The sequence below is a fragment of the Argentina silus genome (genome assembly GCF_951799395.1).
Source record: "Argentina silus genome assembly, chromosome: 1".
Lineage (NCBI taxonomy): Eukaryota > Metazoa > Chordata > Actinopteri > Argentiniformes > Argentinidae > Argentina > Argentina silus.
This window is the reverse complement of record NC_139655.1, coordinates 32,287,189-32,302,702: the sequence shown is the minus strand read 5'-3', so window position 1 is coordinate 32,302,702 and position 15,514 is coordinate 32,287,189. Positions and strand designations below refer to the sequence as shown.

At 45.4% G+C, this 15,514-nt stretch overlaps 2 protein-coding genes across 2 annotated transcripts; both read right to left on the bottom strand.

Annotated features, from left to right (window-relative positions):
• Nucleotides 1-649: 649 nt before the first annotated feature.
• Nucleotides 650-3,198, bottom strand: LOC310805034 (lipocalin-like). The gene is made up of 6 exons (XM_083670544.1): nucleotides 3,023-3,198; nucleotides 2,350-2,489; nucleotides 2,079-2,158; nucleotides 1,837-1,950; nucleotides 1,338-1,439; nucleotides 650-1,133 (listed from the first exon to the last, which is right to left on the bottom strand). Exons 1-6 carry the CDS (start codon nucleotides 3,116-3,118, stop codon nucleotides 1,114-1,116), a joined length of 552 nt encoding a protein of 183 aa, XP_083526670.1. The 5' UTR covers nucleotides 3,119-3,198; the 3' UTR covers nucleotides 650-1,113.
• Nucleotides 3,199-4,184: 986 nt separating this feature from the next.
• Nucleotides 4,185-12,288, bottom strand: c8g (complement component 8, gamma polypeptide; the record flags this gene model as incomplete). Its single annotated transcript, XM_083670525.1, has 7 exons — nucleotides 4,185-4,593; nucleotides 4,979-5,014; nucleotides 5,180-5,284; nucleotides 5,428-5,535; nucleotides 6,738-6,808; nucleotides 11,340-11,485; nucleotides 12,115-12,288. The coding sequence occupies 7 exons, from the start codon at nucleotides 12,286-12,288 to the stop codon at nucleotides 4,574-4,576; spliced, it is 660 nt and encodes a 219-aa protein (XP_083526651.1). The 3' UTR covers nucleotides 4,185-4,573.
• Nucleotides 12,289-15,514: the final 3,226 nt, after the last annotated feature.

Here is a 15,514-nt window from a genome sequence, read left to right as displayed (position 1 = left end):
CCTATTCAGTCTCTCTGTAGCCGACCTACGGGGGGGTTTGAAGTCAAGGGCTTCCTGCCATACTGTTATTTGTATTTTATGGTTGTTTAAACTGCAGGCAGGGAGCTATACAGAGCAGATCCATCTCATTACGCCAAGCTTAAATGTATTACCATTCTCATTCATTTAATTGTTTAACCGATGCGAGTGTCCTGACTGAAATTATATCCAGCACCATACCAGTGTCTGCATATCTGTGATTTTTTTACCTTCTGTTGTCAAAAAGATAAGAGAAAAGGTCCTAAGGAAATTACCCCCAATGATATACCTTTTGTTTTGTAACTTGGACTACAGAATTTAAAACACGCAGTTTTGAAATATTTGTACATTTACATGTAAAGTGTCCCTTTAAAGGTGTTGCTGTATTCTTAATGGGGCCATGGTGTGACAATATTCATTTTTTACTCATATTTATTATTAATTGTTTTTCATTCCCTTTGCTTCCTCAACTTTGCATCTGTAGCTGGCAAAGACTTATGATTTGGAAAGGAACATCTCTTGCTGGCTCTCACAGTAATTGTCAATAATCATTCAATACTATCATTCTCCTCCAGTAGAGGGCAGAATATACCAAACAGTCACTAATTTGATTGACTAGCCGACACATATGAAGGCTTGTAGTTTGTACACATTTTTATTTTAACACAAAAAAAACAATACAGAAGAAATCAACAGCAAAAAAAAACACATATAGGAGGGGTGATGATTGGTGATAGTAGGTGGTCAGGGAATGGGGGGGTGGGGGGAGTGGTGGGGGGTCGTAGCTGTACCTCCTCCTGTCCCAAATCAACCCCTAGCCTCTACCCCTACACACCTCCAGATGGTCCCTGTCTAGGGGTGGGGGCTAGAGGTTGGTTCAGGATTGGGGGGTACCAGAGTAGCTTGAAGTGGGCTGGGAGGTCATGGTTGAGCTCTGGGTCCCTGTCTGTCTGATGTGTAGCTGTAGGCAGAGTTGCAGACAGGGTGAGGGGAGGGGAGGGGAGGGCTCTTCTACCTAAGAGGAGGAGTCTCTGCTGAGGTGAAATAGTGAGACGGTGGAGAGATGGAGGACAGGTGGAGGAGGGAAGAGACTCTTTATGTCTCTGGACATTCACCTGCAACACAAACATGAAGAGATGAGAGTGAGGGGAGGAGTTGGACAACTGAAATATAGAAGTGTGTGTGTGTGTGTGTGTGTGTGTGTGTGTGTGTGTGTGTGTGTGTGTGTGTGTGTGTGTGTGTGTGTGTGTGTGTGTGTGTGTGTGTGTGTGTGTGTGTGTGTGTGTGTGTGTGTGTGTGTGTGTGTGTGGTAGGCGTACCGTTCTTGGGCAGGATAGCGATGTTGTCAGGGAGGATGCTGGTATCCAGGGAGAACTGCATGAACTTCTGCTGCAGAGCAGCGCTCGCCTCAGGGGTACGACCTGCAACCACAACACGACCAGGTTAATACACCACGACCACAACCACAACATGACCAGGTTAATACACCACGACCACAACCACAACACGACCAGGTTAATACACCACGACCACAACACGACCAGGTTAATACACCACAACCATGACCAGAACACAACCAGGTTAATACACCACGACCACAACCACAACACGACCAGGTTAATACACCATGACCACAACCACAACAAGACCAGGTTAATACACCACAACCACGACCACAACACGACCAGGTTAATACACCACGACCACAACCACAACATGACCAGGTTAATACACCACAACCACAACACGACTAGGGTTAGGGTTAGAGGACCTGATTAATTTCCAAAACCAGGACTAAGCAGAGATAGACAGACTTACTGTAGAGTTTGTTGAGGACCTCAGACACTCCATCCTTGGTCTTGACAGTGTGAACGAGAGCAAAGTCATCATACTGGACATCAACTACTCTCATGTCATTTTCATTGTTCCAGCCTGAGGGAGAGAGAGGAGAAGTTTGGGCATATAACTGTTTGTGTGTGTACGTGTGTGTGTGTGTGTGTGTGTGTGTGTGTGTGTGTGTGTGTGTGTGTGTGTGTGTGTGTACACGTGTGTGTACTCACGCTGGCTGTGGAAGGTGAAGCAGCCGGGGATGTCGGTCTTCTTGGCCAGGTGAGTCATCCTCCAGCAGGAACCATCAGAGCTGAGAGAGAGAGAGAAACAGAGAGAGAGAGGGAGAGAGACAGTTAGAGAGAGACAGAAAGAGAGAGCAGCAAAGTCAGTATGTATGATATCTGCCCCTAGTAACAGAGATTTTCCACCTCCACAAACACATCCCTTTTCGACGAAAACATACACCCACCCCACCCTCCAAACACACATCAATTAACTTACTTTAGGCTGGCATAGGTGAGGTCCAGGTCTCCTCCAGCGGTTGGCACCATCATGGCAGTGCCCATCTTCATCCCAGCCTTATGGTTGACAAACCACTCAGCATTGGTGGCAAAGCCAACCATGAACCACTTACCAGCCATCTGAGAGAAAGAGAGAGAGAGAGAGAGGGAGTTTGGGGGGGGGGGGGGGGGGGGGGATTGATAATGACTCAATTCACTTCTCTACAATCGCTACAATTCACTAAACAATCTGTGATGATACTCAGCAAACACACACGCACGCATACACACACACACACACATACACACACACACACACACACAGACACAGGAACCATGTGTTGAAACAAAGCCTGTCTCTTAATCTGCAGATAAATCATGAGAAAGAAAGCATGCTGAAGCCAGGGAGTTAAGACTTGAACAGACCTCCATCATATGTTTCTCCTCCTGCAGCACCACTATCACCCTTCTCTTCCCTTTCTTATCTCTCTGTCTCTGTCTCTCTCTCTCTCTCTCTCTCTCTCTGTCTTTCTCTGTCTTTGTCTTTCTCTGTCTTTCTATCTCTCTCTCTCTCTCTCTTTCTCTCTCTCTCTCTCTTTGTCTTTCTCTGTCTTTCTATCTCTCTCTCTCTCTCTCTCTCTCTCTCTCTCTCGTTCTCTCGTTCTCTCTCTCACCTTCTCCAGGTTAAAGTTTTTCTGGGGCATGACCTCGGCGCAGGTGACCAGTGCACACAGAAGAGTTCCCAGCATTCTCAGTAGTGTGGTCCTCATGGCTCGGTGTGTGTCTCTGTCCGTGTGTGTGTGTGTGTTTGTGTGTGTGTGTGTGTGTGTGTGTGTGTGTGTGTGTGTGTCTGCAAAACGGGGCTCCTTATATCCTCAAGTGTCCCGCCCTCTCCTCACCCCCCACCGCTCTCCCCTGGACACACACATACACACACACACACACACACACACACACACACACACACACACACACACTCCAGCGGCTCCAGCAGTCCTTCCCTCCCACCTCTCGTCTCTGGCAGGCATACAAATCACTGTTGTTACACAACTCTCACATGAGTGTGTGTGTGTGTGGGGGGGAGGGGGGGGGCAGCTGTAATTGCTGTAATTGCTGATATGAACAAACTTGTCTCACCCCTCTGTCTCATCCTATATTATACATGTTAATATTAACACACACACACACACACACACACACACACAGATGCATCAGCATGTTCATCGTTTTATGATTCATCATCTCAATCGTTCTATACACTGTTCTATACCGCTCTAGTATGTAACAGTGGTGCAGGGCAGCACATGGGTTCACAGAGGACTCCAGGTTGGGGTGTGGGGGTGGACCTCTCTACAGTTGAGTAATGTGATGGCTGCATGACAAACCTGACTCTTTGTTCTGAAGAACGCAGGCAGAGACTTGAAAGCAGGGAATGGGTTACATAACACACACACACACACACACACACACACACACACACACACACACACACACACACACACACACAGGACTGTTTTGGAAGGGGTGGAGCCTTGTGTTTTGCAAACCCCCGTTTTGTAACTAAACCATTTGACCTCCTTAAGGCTACATCTGGGACTCATTAGTGTGGGAGAGAGTTGTCCCCCAACCCTCCCCCACTGTCATTGCAGACACACACACACACACACACACACACACACACACACACGCACAAACATACAGTACCTGACATACACTACCATCACTATTGTAACCAGCACTTATTGTTGAATACGGTTAAATAATTTAGCATAGTTTTATCTTATTTTTTTTATTGCACTTGATAAAAGTATTCCTCATCTCATATGAAAGGCTTTTATTACACATTTTTCAATAGTAAATGCAGCATTTAATTTTCAACTGCAAACACTGCACTACACATATTTTAGGGCAACATTTGTAAATTAATCAAATTGCATTTGAGATTTATCTGAGCAGCTCCAAATGGAAAATGTGATGAAAGTGTTTTCAAGTAGAGAATCAAGCAATCTTCTTAAAACAATTTAAACATGAAAGAAGCAGTTTTTCCTCTTTCCTCGGAGAAAACAACAACACACAAGCATACATTGAAAGCACTTTCTGTGTCAGAAACACTCTAGTGCGCAGCCAGATTGCAGGTACAGGGAAGAAGACCATTCTCTTCTTCTCTAGAAGTGTTGGAGCGTTGCTGCATCCTTGCTTCAACATTTGCGCACGGAGAATTTCACTCAACAAGTGGGGACGCAATCTATGAAGGAGAGCGAAAAAAAGCAAGTTACATGAGAGAAACGAATACGTCTTTCTTTGATAGCCGGAAAGTTAGCACAAACAATCCATACATTTATGCAATGCTGTTTGTGGGGACACATTAGGTCACTTGTTGTTTAAGAAGTGTATCTAATCGATCGTTTTGAATAACACATGCCGACTCGAAGACGTAATGACGTGATGCTAAATTCTGTCTCTCAACCACAAATGCTTTAAACAGGTTTTTAGCCTTCTTGGGACCGTAGAGAGGGGAGGGTCTGTCTGACCATTACCTAACCGTCCTACTATTCAAGAAAGCTTATTATTTAGCCATTATTCAATTATTATATACATTATTGAAGTTTTGAAGTCGTATAGATACTCACTTAAAACATGGTCCTTGTCCATAAACTCGCAGTGACCTTGAATGATTGAAAACAAAGTGACGGTAAAGATGATGAACATGATGTATGATATTTCTTCTACGATGTGTAGCTTATGGCAATATTGCTCAACAAAACTTAATATTTGAGTGCTCCACTGAAACTTGTGGGTTGAGGTAGAGTAGTTATCAAAGGTGGACCTACTGTAGTTAGGGAACGGGAACACGTAGGCTAGTCCAAGACCCTTTTTCTCAGCCAGCTCTTCAAACTTATCTAAGATGTCCTCTGAGAGGGTGTCCTTAGATCGGCCTGCCGGAGAACACAAAACCACATGAATAGATTATGGATTGGTGAATACTACACACAACTCCAATACAAGATTGAGCACTGGTTGCATTCCAGGCTTGACTGTACTTCTTGTAGTCAAATGTAAGAGTATTTAAATGACCCACCATAGAGTTTCATGGTGAGCTGCCCTTGTTTCTGGTAAGAGAGGACAGCGTAGGAGCCGTAGTCTGTCTCTAACACCACTATGTCAGTGTCCAGCCTCGAACTGCTGCCTGAGGGAACAATGGGGCTTATGTTGCATTATAAACTACATGTGCAGTCTTCATACAGTGCATGCTATTACACGTTGATTGTATATATCAGAATCAGAATCAGAATTATTTTATTTGGCCAAGTATATTTGCACATACAGGAAATTGACTTGGTGAGGTTGGTGCATGGACATAAAAAACAAATAGCAAATATTGACAAGAAATTTACAAAATAGCAAAATATTAACAAAATAGCAATAACAAATTTACAAATTTACAAAAATAAGAGCAGCAGAACAATACATCTTGTAGGCTGTGTGAGACTATGTATATATAGAAATGTATATACAGTGCCCAGCATAAGTAATGGGACAGTGAAGCATTCTTTCTTCTTTTGTCACTTGACACTCCAAACGTTTGGATTTTAAATCAAACACCTTTGGCCTGCCAAAATCAATGTTGGATGATGACCACAATGACAACCATAAACCAACATGGTATGATGGTGTTAACACATTCTGCTGTGCAACGTTTGGTTTTAATGTTGTCCCACAGTTATTTTCCATCGTCTTATATTGCGATACAGCTATGGTTTTGGCAAGCAAGAGATCTGGGTTGAAATCCAGTCAGGTTGCATATCTGCTCTGGGATTCACAGTTGTGGTCACATTCACCATATCATCTGATATCTGTAGAATGTTTAGGCTGGGTAATTTGTTTGGACTTTGGAGTTGATTGATACATGTGTCTCGCCACAGTCAGCAGATTTAAACAATGTGTACTTTGAAAGGTATACTCTCCCGCTCCATTGAAACAATAGGGCTCTAGTCTAGTAAGAATGGTGATTGTTACAAGTACAGATTCCATGGGCATTTTGCATTAGCAAGCCAAACATTGAATAAGGGGCCACATTGGTCTGGAGCTGTAGAGGAATGCTTGGGAGGTCATTTTAAAGTGGACAATACAGAGCCAAGATAGATAGAGGGCCAGAGGAGATGGGTGGGGAGGAGGATCTATGAGGTGATCACAGGGCTGTCGAACTTCTCTGTGTGTGTTGATAGAATTGACCCTTTTCTGATTTCCATCTGACTCAGAAGGGTGATGTATCGGGTCATAAGTGTGTGTGTGTGTGTGTGTGTGTGTGTGTGTGTGTGTGTGTGTGTGTGTGTGTGTGCGTGCGTGCGTGCACGGGCACGCATGTGTGCATTGTGATGGGACATTTACCTTTGAGTAAAAGGCGTCCTGGTGTGGGGGTGAGAGTGTACACTTGCAATATCTCCCAACACTGGTGATTGCTGAGGAGATCAGGAAGAGGGGGAATAGGAGAGCAAGGGAGAGAAAGAATGGAGGGAGGGCGAGCAAACAAAGAAAAAGAAGATAAGAACAGGGAGGCTTATTATTGCTTATCTATGATCTCATTTATTTTCATCTATTGTAAATTTGATGCCATCCAACCTTATGACAATATTGTCTATCTCTGACTCCTGTATCTTTAATTCTCATGCTCTCTCCCATCTGTCTGACCTGACTTGTCTGAATTGCCATGTTCTGCTGAGGCAAGTAGATTTCTACCATTGCACAAGGACTAATTCACACATGTGAGAGCTCAGCTAACTGCAGTTGCACAGCCAACTATTTAATCCACTTCAGCTAACATGAATTAGCTGACTATTAAATAAATCTCAAGTACAAACAGCTAAATCTCAAGTACAAACAGGCCTAAGAAGCACAGATCCACAGCCCTGGAGCATATGTTTGAGCCAAGCTGGAGAGACAAAGGTTAGAGTGACCTGATTTGGGAACATGTTGTGTTAGGATTCGGTGGAGCCAAGTTTCTGTCTTACTGTAGTGAAAACAGAGACTTGACCTCACCAATGTGTTCCCTCTCTTCCTGTTGTTGAGAGAAAGGCTACAGAGGTTTACATAGGTCAATAGACAACAAGTTGGAGAGAGAGGGAGAAAGAGAGAGAGAGAGGCTTTGTTGCCCTGGGTATCTCTGTGTCTCCTAGGTAAATGAATAGATGCATCTAATGGAGAGAGAGTGAGAAAGACAGAGAAAGGGAGAATTTGATAAAGAAAGTAGGTGAGAGAGAACAGGAGAAAAACTAAATGGTGAGAGAAATGAGATAAAGAGTGAGAGAAAGCGGGAGAGATAAAGAGAAAGGAAGAGAAAGAATATCCTGAATATCCTGCGCCCTCTGGTGGTATGTTTGGGTACTGGCAGAGAGAGAGAGAGAGAGAGAGAGAGAGAGATAGGAGGAGATAGAGATATAGAGGGAGAGAGAGTCAGATGGGGGGAGAAAGACAGACAGAGAGGGAGAGAGGGAGGGAGAGAGAGAGAAAGACAGGGAGAGAGAGAGAGTCTGAGAGAAAAACAAACAGAGAGGGAGAGAGAGTTCAGTGATCCTTTGTGATGTGGACGCCAAGGAACTTGAAGCTATTAACTCTCTCCACTTCAGACCCACCGATGTGGATGGGGGCATGCCCCCCCCCCCCAGAGATTCTTCCTGAAGTCTACGATCAGCTCCTTGGTTTTGCTGATAAAAAAAAAAGAGATTATTTTCCCGGCACCAGTCTGCCAGGACCTTTATCTCATCCGTGTAGGCTGACTTGTCACTGTTGGCCAAGCACAGTGGTGTCATCAGTAAACGTGATGATGGACTTGGAGCTGTGCGTGGCCCCACAGTCATGGGTGAACAGGGAGTACAGCAGGGGACTGAGCACGCAGCCCTGGGGGGCCCCCCCGTGTTTAGAGTCAGAGTGGAGGAGGTGAGACTGCCTACCCTCACCACCAGGGGTCTACCTGTCAGAAAGTCCAGGATCCAGTTACACAGGGAGGTGTTGAAACCCAGGTCCCTGAGCTTGGTGACGAGCTTGAAGGGGACTACGGTGTTGAAGGCTGAACTGTAGTCAATAAACAACACTCTCACATAGGTATCCTTCCTGTCCAGGTGAGATAGAGCAGTGTGTAGGGTGAGGGAAATGGCGTCAGCAGTGGATCTTTTGGCACGGTATGCAAACTGGAGAGGGTCTAGCAGAGAGGAATTTATGTAGGACTTCACTAACCTCTCAAAGCACTTCATTATGATAGACGTGAGGGCAACAGGGTGATAGTCATTAAGGCAGGTTGACTTGGACTTCTTGGGGACTGGAATGATAGTGGGCCCTTGACGCAGGTGGGGATTACAGACTGGGACAAGAAGAGATTCGGATGTTGACATGCTTAAAAGCTTGAGTAGGGAGCTCCATGTTACTACCCTCAAACCGAGCATAGAAGGAATTGAGCTCATCGGGGAGCGAAGCATCAGTGTCCAAACTGGCTGGTCTCCTTTTATAGTCCGTAATTGTCTGTAAACCACGCCACATACCTCTCACATTAGAGCCTTGGTATTGCGATTGTACCTTGTCCCTGTAATTCCTCTTGGCGTCTTTGATGGCTTTTCGAAGACACACACACACACACACACACACACACACACACACACACACACACACACACACTTATGACCCGATATATCACCCTTCTGAGTCAGATGGAAATCAGAATCTGGAATTCCTGTAGGCATTCGAATCCCCCGAGTTGAATGTGATGGTCCGCGCTCTTAGTAAAGCACGGATGTAACCGTTAATCCATGGTTTTTGGTCTGGGAATGTCTGTGGCGTAACAGTGGGAACAACATCATCGATACATTTCTTGATGAAGTCAGTGACAGTCGGTGAAAGCATTGATGTTGTTGTAAGCGGAGGCTCTGAACATGTCCCAATCGGTGCAGTCAAGTTTGTTTGGAGTTTGTTTGCTCACTCCAGCACTGAACGCCTCACGTCACTGTTTTTTTAACGTTTATTCTTTGAGTGGGGCAGCCCCAACTCTTATATTTTTTCATCTTTTTATTGGATAGAGACAGGAAAGTAAGGAGGAGAGGGTATGTCGGCAGGGAATGGGCCGGATTCACACCCACGCCGACATGGGCATATGTGTGCACTGTTGGCCGTGGTGCTAGACCACTGGACCACCCCAGGCCGTGGTGCTAGACTACTGGACCACCCCAGGCCGTGGTGCTAGACTACTGGACCACCCCAGGCCGTGGTGCTAGACCACTGGACCACCCCAGGCCGTGGTGCTAGACCACTGGACCACCCCAGGCCGTGGTGCTAGACCACTGGACCACCCCAGGCCGTGGTGCTAGACTACTGGACCACCCCAGGCCGTGGTGCTAGACTACTGGACCACCCCAGGCCGTGGTGCTAGACCACTGGACCACCCCAGGCCGTGGTGCTAGACCACTGGACCACCCCAGGCCGTGGTGCTAGACCACTGGACCACCCCAGGCCGTGGTGCTAGACCACTGGACCACCCCAGGCCGTGGTGCTAGACCACTGGACCACCCCAGGCCGTGGTGCTAGACTACTGGACCACCCCAGGCCGTGGTGCTAGACTACTGGACCACCCCAGGCCGTGGTGCTAGACCACTGGACCACCCCAGGCCGTGGTGCTAGACCACTGGACCACCCCAGGCCGTGGTGCTAGACCACTGGACCACCCCAGGCCGTGGTGCTAGACCACTGGACCACCCCAGGCCGTGGTGCTAGACCACTGGACCACCCCAGGCCGTGGTGCTAGACTACTGGACCACCCCAGGCCGTGGTGCTAGACTACTGGACCACCCCAGGCCGTGGTGCTAGACCACTGGACCACCCCAGGCCATGGTGCTAGACCACTGGACCACCCCAGGCCATGGTGCTAGACCACTGGACCACCCCAGGCCGTGGTGCTAGACCACTGGACCACCCCAGGCCGTGGTGCTAGACCACTGGACCACCCCAGGCCGTGGTGCTAGACCACTGGACCACCCCAGGCCACCTCACTGGTGACTATCTATAGGTTGGCAGGAGCAGTGTAGAGGCGTGGTCAGATTTTCCAAAAGCAGGGTGGATTTACGCTCTGTAGCTATTCTGCTGTGTTGTGTAGAAGTGGTCGAGAATGTTATCACCACACGTGGGACAGGAGATGTGTTGATGGTACTTAGGTAGGAGTCTAGTCAGGTTAGCCTGATTAAAGTCCCATGCCACAATAAAAGCAGCATCAGGATGCAGTTTCCTGCCCGTTAACTATGCTTTACAGATCTTTCAGTGCAATGGTAGTAGCTTGGGGAGGGATATATACTGCAGTGATGATAATCTATGAGAATTCTCGTGGCAGATAGAAGGGCCTGCATTTTAACATCAAGTATTCCAGGTCTGGGGAACAGAGGTTAGACAAAGTCTCCATGTCCGTGCACCAGTTGTTATTGATCATGAAGCATACCCCACCTCCCTTCCTCTTACCAGAGTCCAAAGTCTGATCCTGTCGGTAAGACAAACAGACAGATAAACAGAGGGAGACAGACAGACAGACAGACAGACAGAGGGAGGGAGACAGACAGACAGAGTGAGACAGGCAGACTGACAGACTGACAGACAGACAGAGGGAGAGAAAGACAGAGAGCAGACAGGGAGGGAGAAGACAGATAAACAGACAGACAGAGAGGTAGAGACAGACAGACAGACAGACAGACAGACAGAGATAGTGACAGACAGATAGAGAAGGAGAGACAGAGAGGAAGAGACAGACAGACAGACAGACAGACAGAGAGGGAGAGACAGACAGACAGACAGAGAGGGAGACATAGAGGGAGAGACAGATAGACAGAGAGGGAGACAGAGAGGGAGAGACAGACAGACAGACAGAGAGGGAGAGACAGACAGACAGACAGATAGAGAGACAGACAGACAGACAGACAGACAGACAGAGAGAAGGAGAGGCCAGGAGATAGTGCTACTACTTACAGGCGGGTGGTGGTCCTGACAGACAGAGGTGCGTTGGATGTGGTGGGCAGGGTGAGGGTCATGACGGTGGCCTCTGCGCTGGTGCCTTGCTCTAGCAGGTAGGAGCACTTGGAGGCAGCGCTGACCAGGTACCAGGTCCCTGCCATCTACAACAACACAGAGTAGCATCAGTAGCCTTGAATGGTGCCTCCTCTGCCTTTGGGTGCATCTCAATAGTCAGGTCCTTGGCCTGAGGCCTGGAACAAGTTCTCCGGTCGGTCGGTCGGTCGGTCGGTCGGTCTGTCTGTCTGTCTGTCTGTCTGTCTGTCTGTCTGTCTGTCTGTCTGTCTGCCTGCCTGTCTCTCTGCATGTCTGCCTGCCTGTCTGTCTGTCTGTCTGTCTGCCTGTCTGCCTGTCCGTAGCCTGAGTACATCGTCACTGAATCATGTCTGATCAGTGATTCCATCAAGTAAGAGGAAGGATGGATGCACTGCCAGCATAGTGGAGTTAGGCCTTGATGGCCGACACTAACTGTGGGATGTCTGTTTGTTTGTGATGAGATTGTAACATCACAGTGAAGCCCTGACAGCAGGCATAGTAGACCTATTTGTGTCACAGTTCAAAGGTCAGATCCTAGCACTGTGGCTTTTTTATACTTGTGTCTAGTGTGGGTGTACTGTCCCTCAAACTCTCTTCTTGGAGCGGGGATTTCAATGTTTAAGCCCCCAAAACCCTGCCCAATCACTCCGCTCTTCCACCTCAGCTGACACACACACACACAGACACATGCACCCACCTGCTCTATATTGATGTTCTGGGCTGGTAGTACGGTGTTGTCGATGGGATTTTCCTTGGGCTTCTTGGGTTTCTTTTGAAGTTTCGGTCGGCTAACGGCTCTCCCCTCGACAGACTCCCACAGACACACACACACCACCATCACCAGGGTAACACACCGCCAAACCCCAGCCATCCCAGTGCTGTTGTAAAACACTCTCAGATATTACGATTAATTAATTAATTAATTTCTTTCCTTTTCTCTCTTTCCCTCTATTTCTTTCTTCACTCTCTCTTCACTCCAGAACCTTGTAGATAAAAGGCCAGCTGTCTCTCTCCACTAAGAACCTGTGCTCCCTCACTCAATCTAACTATATCCTATTATGTGTTCTGTACTCAGACAAACTGTCCCTCTCTCTTTTAACAAATGCTTCACTCTCTTTATGTCTGTAGCCCCCTCCCTGATTTTCTGTTTGTCCAGTGTTGACACACACACACACACACACACACACACACACACACACACACACACACACACACACACACACACACACACACACACACACACACAGAGAGAGAGAGGGTGATGACCTGTTGCATTTATTATTAACATGACTTTACCGGCAGTGGGATGGACTTACTCGTCAGTACAGTAACAGTAACTGAGGGATAGGGGGCGATGACGAGCATGGCAATATTATTGCAAATACTATTACTATTACAACTCACAAATGTGTAAACAAAAAACACGAAGCACAAATCTAATTTACTATCCACACAAACACCTCTTGATTTGTATTTGTAAACCATTATTTAAAGACATGCACAATTATTTGTAAATATGGCAAGAATAAAGGCTCTTACATGTGCAACAAATGTCACGATGTGTGAATAAAAAACTAAGCAGTGACAAACATCTTTCCAAAGTTATGAATAAAAGCATGCTTTGTGTAGATATCCAATAATTTCAATACAACGCTTTAGCATTAGCAGAACAAATTACTGTGGATTTGTTTTCATTTGTTAACAGAATTTTGGCATTAACCTTTCGTGTGTTTCTAGAGAAATTATCCACAATTTAATCTCAGTTGTCTATCTCCATTCAACTATACAATCTTGGCAGAAGCTGTAGGCTGGAAAGGCTTCTGCAAAACATCCTTTGGCGTTTACAGCTGTGTTCTCTGAACGACAATAGGACTTCCGTTTCGTTTTCGCGAATTCAAAATAAAAGCGCGAGGTAATAGATCACTGTAAAGTGATGGGATCAGAATATTTAATAATATTTTTCATAAATTAAGGAAATATTATGTAACAGAAAGTATGTACAATTTACAAAAAGTAATTTGGATCAATCAATATATAGTAAAAGAATATTGGAAAATGATTTGTGTACAGTCCATTATGTGTCCCCTATGCAGTGCAGCAGTCTTTTATCAGGGTAAGGATATTAGAGGAATTACAAACCCTTAAAAACACAAATAATACATTGAGAGGATTACATTTTTATTCCCAGATATAGTTACATATAATGTGTGGTTCCTTTATCCATACGTAGTGTTTCTAAATGCTTAAACAAGTTTAACGTGGGCGCTTTTATTTTGAAGAAATCCTCATTTACATACACCCGAGCTAAGTGGGCGGAGTCCCACTATTGTAGTTCAGAGAACACAGCTCGGTTTAGTTGGTTTATATTTTTATACCATAGATTTTTCTTACGGTTTATACTCAGCGGGCGACACTCTTTTGAGACAAGTCGCAAAGACATCAAGAACAATCCCATTGTTGCCCTACATCAATGATGTCTTTATATTACACTCACCGAGCACTTTAGGAACACCTGTACACCTTCTCATGGTGGAGGTGGTGTAATGGTGTGGGGAATGTTTTCTTGGCACACTTTGAGCCCGTTAATACCAATCAATCATCCCTTGAATGCCACAACCTATTTGAGTATTGTTGCTGACCATATTCATCCCTTCATGGCCACAATTTACCCCTCTTCTAATGGCTCCTTCCAGCATGATAATGCACCATGTCACAAAGCAAAAATCGTCTCAAACTGGTTTCATGAACATGACAATGAGTTCAGTGTTCTTCAGTGGCCTTCCCAGACACTGGATCTGAATCCAATAGAACACCTATGAGATGTGGTAGAACGGGAGATTCACAGCTTGAAAGTGCACCTGAAAAATCTGCAGGAATTGCGTGATGCAATCATGTCATCATGGACCAGAATGTCAAAGGAATGTTTCCAACCTCTTGTGGAATCAATGCCACGAAGAATTGAGGCTGTTTTGAGTGCAAAGGGTCAGTGTATGTATTGGGCTATTATAATGGGGCTGCTTTTATCTGCTCTATTCCAACCCAAACATTCCTGTTTATCTACTAAAAATAGCTGATAAAAAGAGAGTATTGCTCTCGCTGGCATTTTAACAAAGATCCATGTTTTTCTTTCGAAATTGTAAGTTCCCAAAGTGGCTAGCTTGTCACTTGAAATGATGATCACTGACAAATGTTTGACTTAGCAATGTTTTATTCAGTACAATACAGTCCACACACACTGAACTTTTCATAGGTGACAGCTTAACAGGCGAACTAAACACAGGAAAATGTCCAAAGTTACATTTTGAATGAAACGAAATAAAAGCAGGAAATTCCACCGCTGAATTTTAGAACTAACTGCAACTTCTTGGACGGTTGTTAATCATAACAACGGACACAAAGACAGGGTTGAGCAAAGACATTATAGTTGAATGGAGATCACCAACTGAGACTCATTTGGGAATCATTTCTCCATGAACACACGGTGTGAGTGGCAACATTCTACAAACAAATGAAAACAAACCCACAGACGGAAATTGATCCGCCAATGCAGATTCGACGGGTTCTAATGCTAAAGCGTTGTATTGAAATGATGGGATACCTACACAAAGCATGTTTTTATTTATAACTTTGGAAAGGTGTTTGTCACTGATTTTGTTTTTATTCACACATCGTGACATTTGTTTGCAAATGTAAGAGCCTTTATTCACAAATCATTAGCCATACTTACAAATCATTTTTGCATTTATTAAAATAATGGTTATATACAAATACAAATCAAGAGGTGTTTGTGTGTGGATAGTAAATTATATTTGTGCTTTGTGTTTTTTGTTCACAGATCATGGTACACATTTGTGAGTTGTACTCACAAATATACATTTCTTGACAATGTGCTCCATTTTGAATAATTGTCAGGAGAGAGAAGGTTCAACTCCAGTGTACAACAACAGAGACATATAGCACCCATGTCCTTTGAGTGCTCAGTCCCCAACCCTGGTTCTGAGAAACAGCTGATCTGTACTTTGAGCTAGAGTCAGGTTCAGAGTTGGTTCTAGAGTGAGTTCTAGAATCAGGGGCTGATGTCAGTTTGACGTTGATGA

Bases quoted from the DNA above. Each gene is read 5' to 3' on its own strand.
- LOC310805034 (XM_083670544.1), bottom strand. From the start codon at position 3,118: ATGAGGACCACACTACTGAGAATGCTGGGAACTCTTCTGTGTGCACTG. The intron at 1,951-2,078 runs GTGAGTACACAC...TCTCTCCCTCAG, and splicing joins CTTCACCTTCCACAGCCAGC to GCTGGAACAATGAAAATGAC. The intron at 1,440-1,836 runs GTAAGTCTGTCT...TTGTGGTTGCAG, and splicing joins GGTCCTCAACAAACTCTACA to GTCGTACCCCTGAGGCGAGC.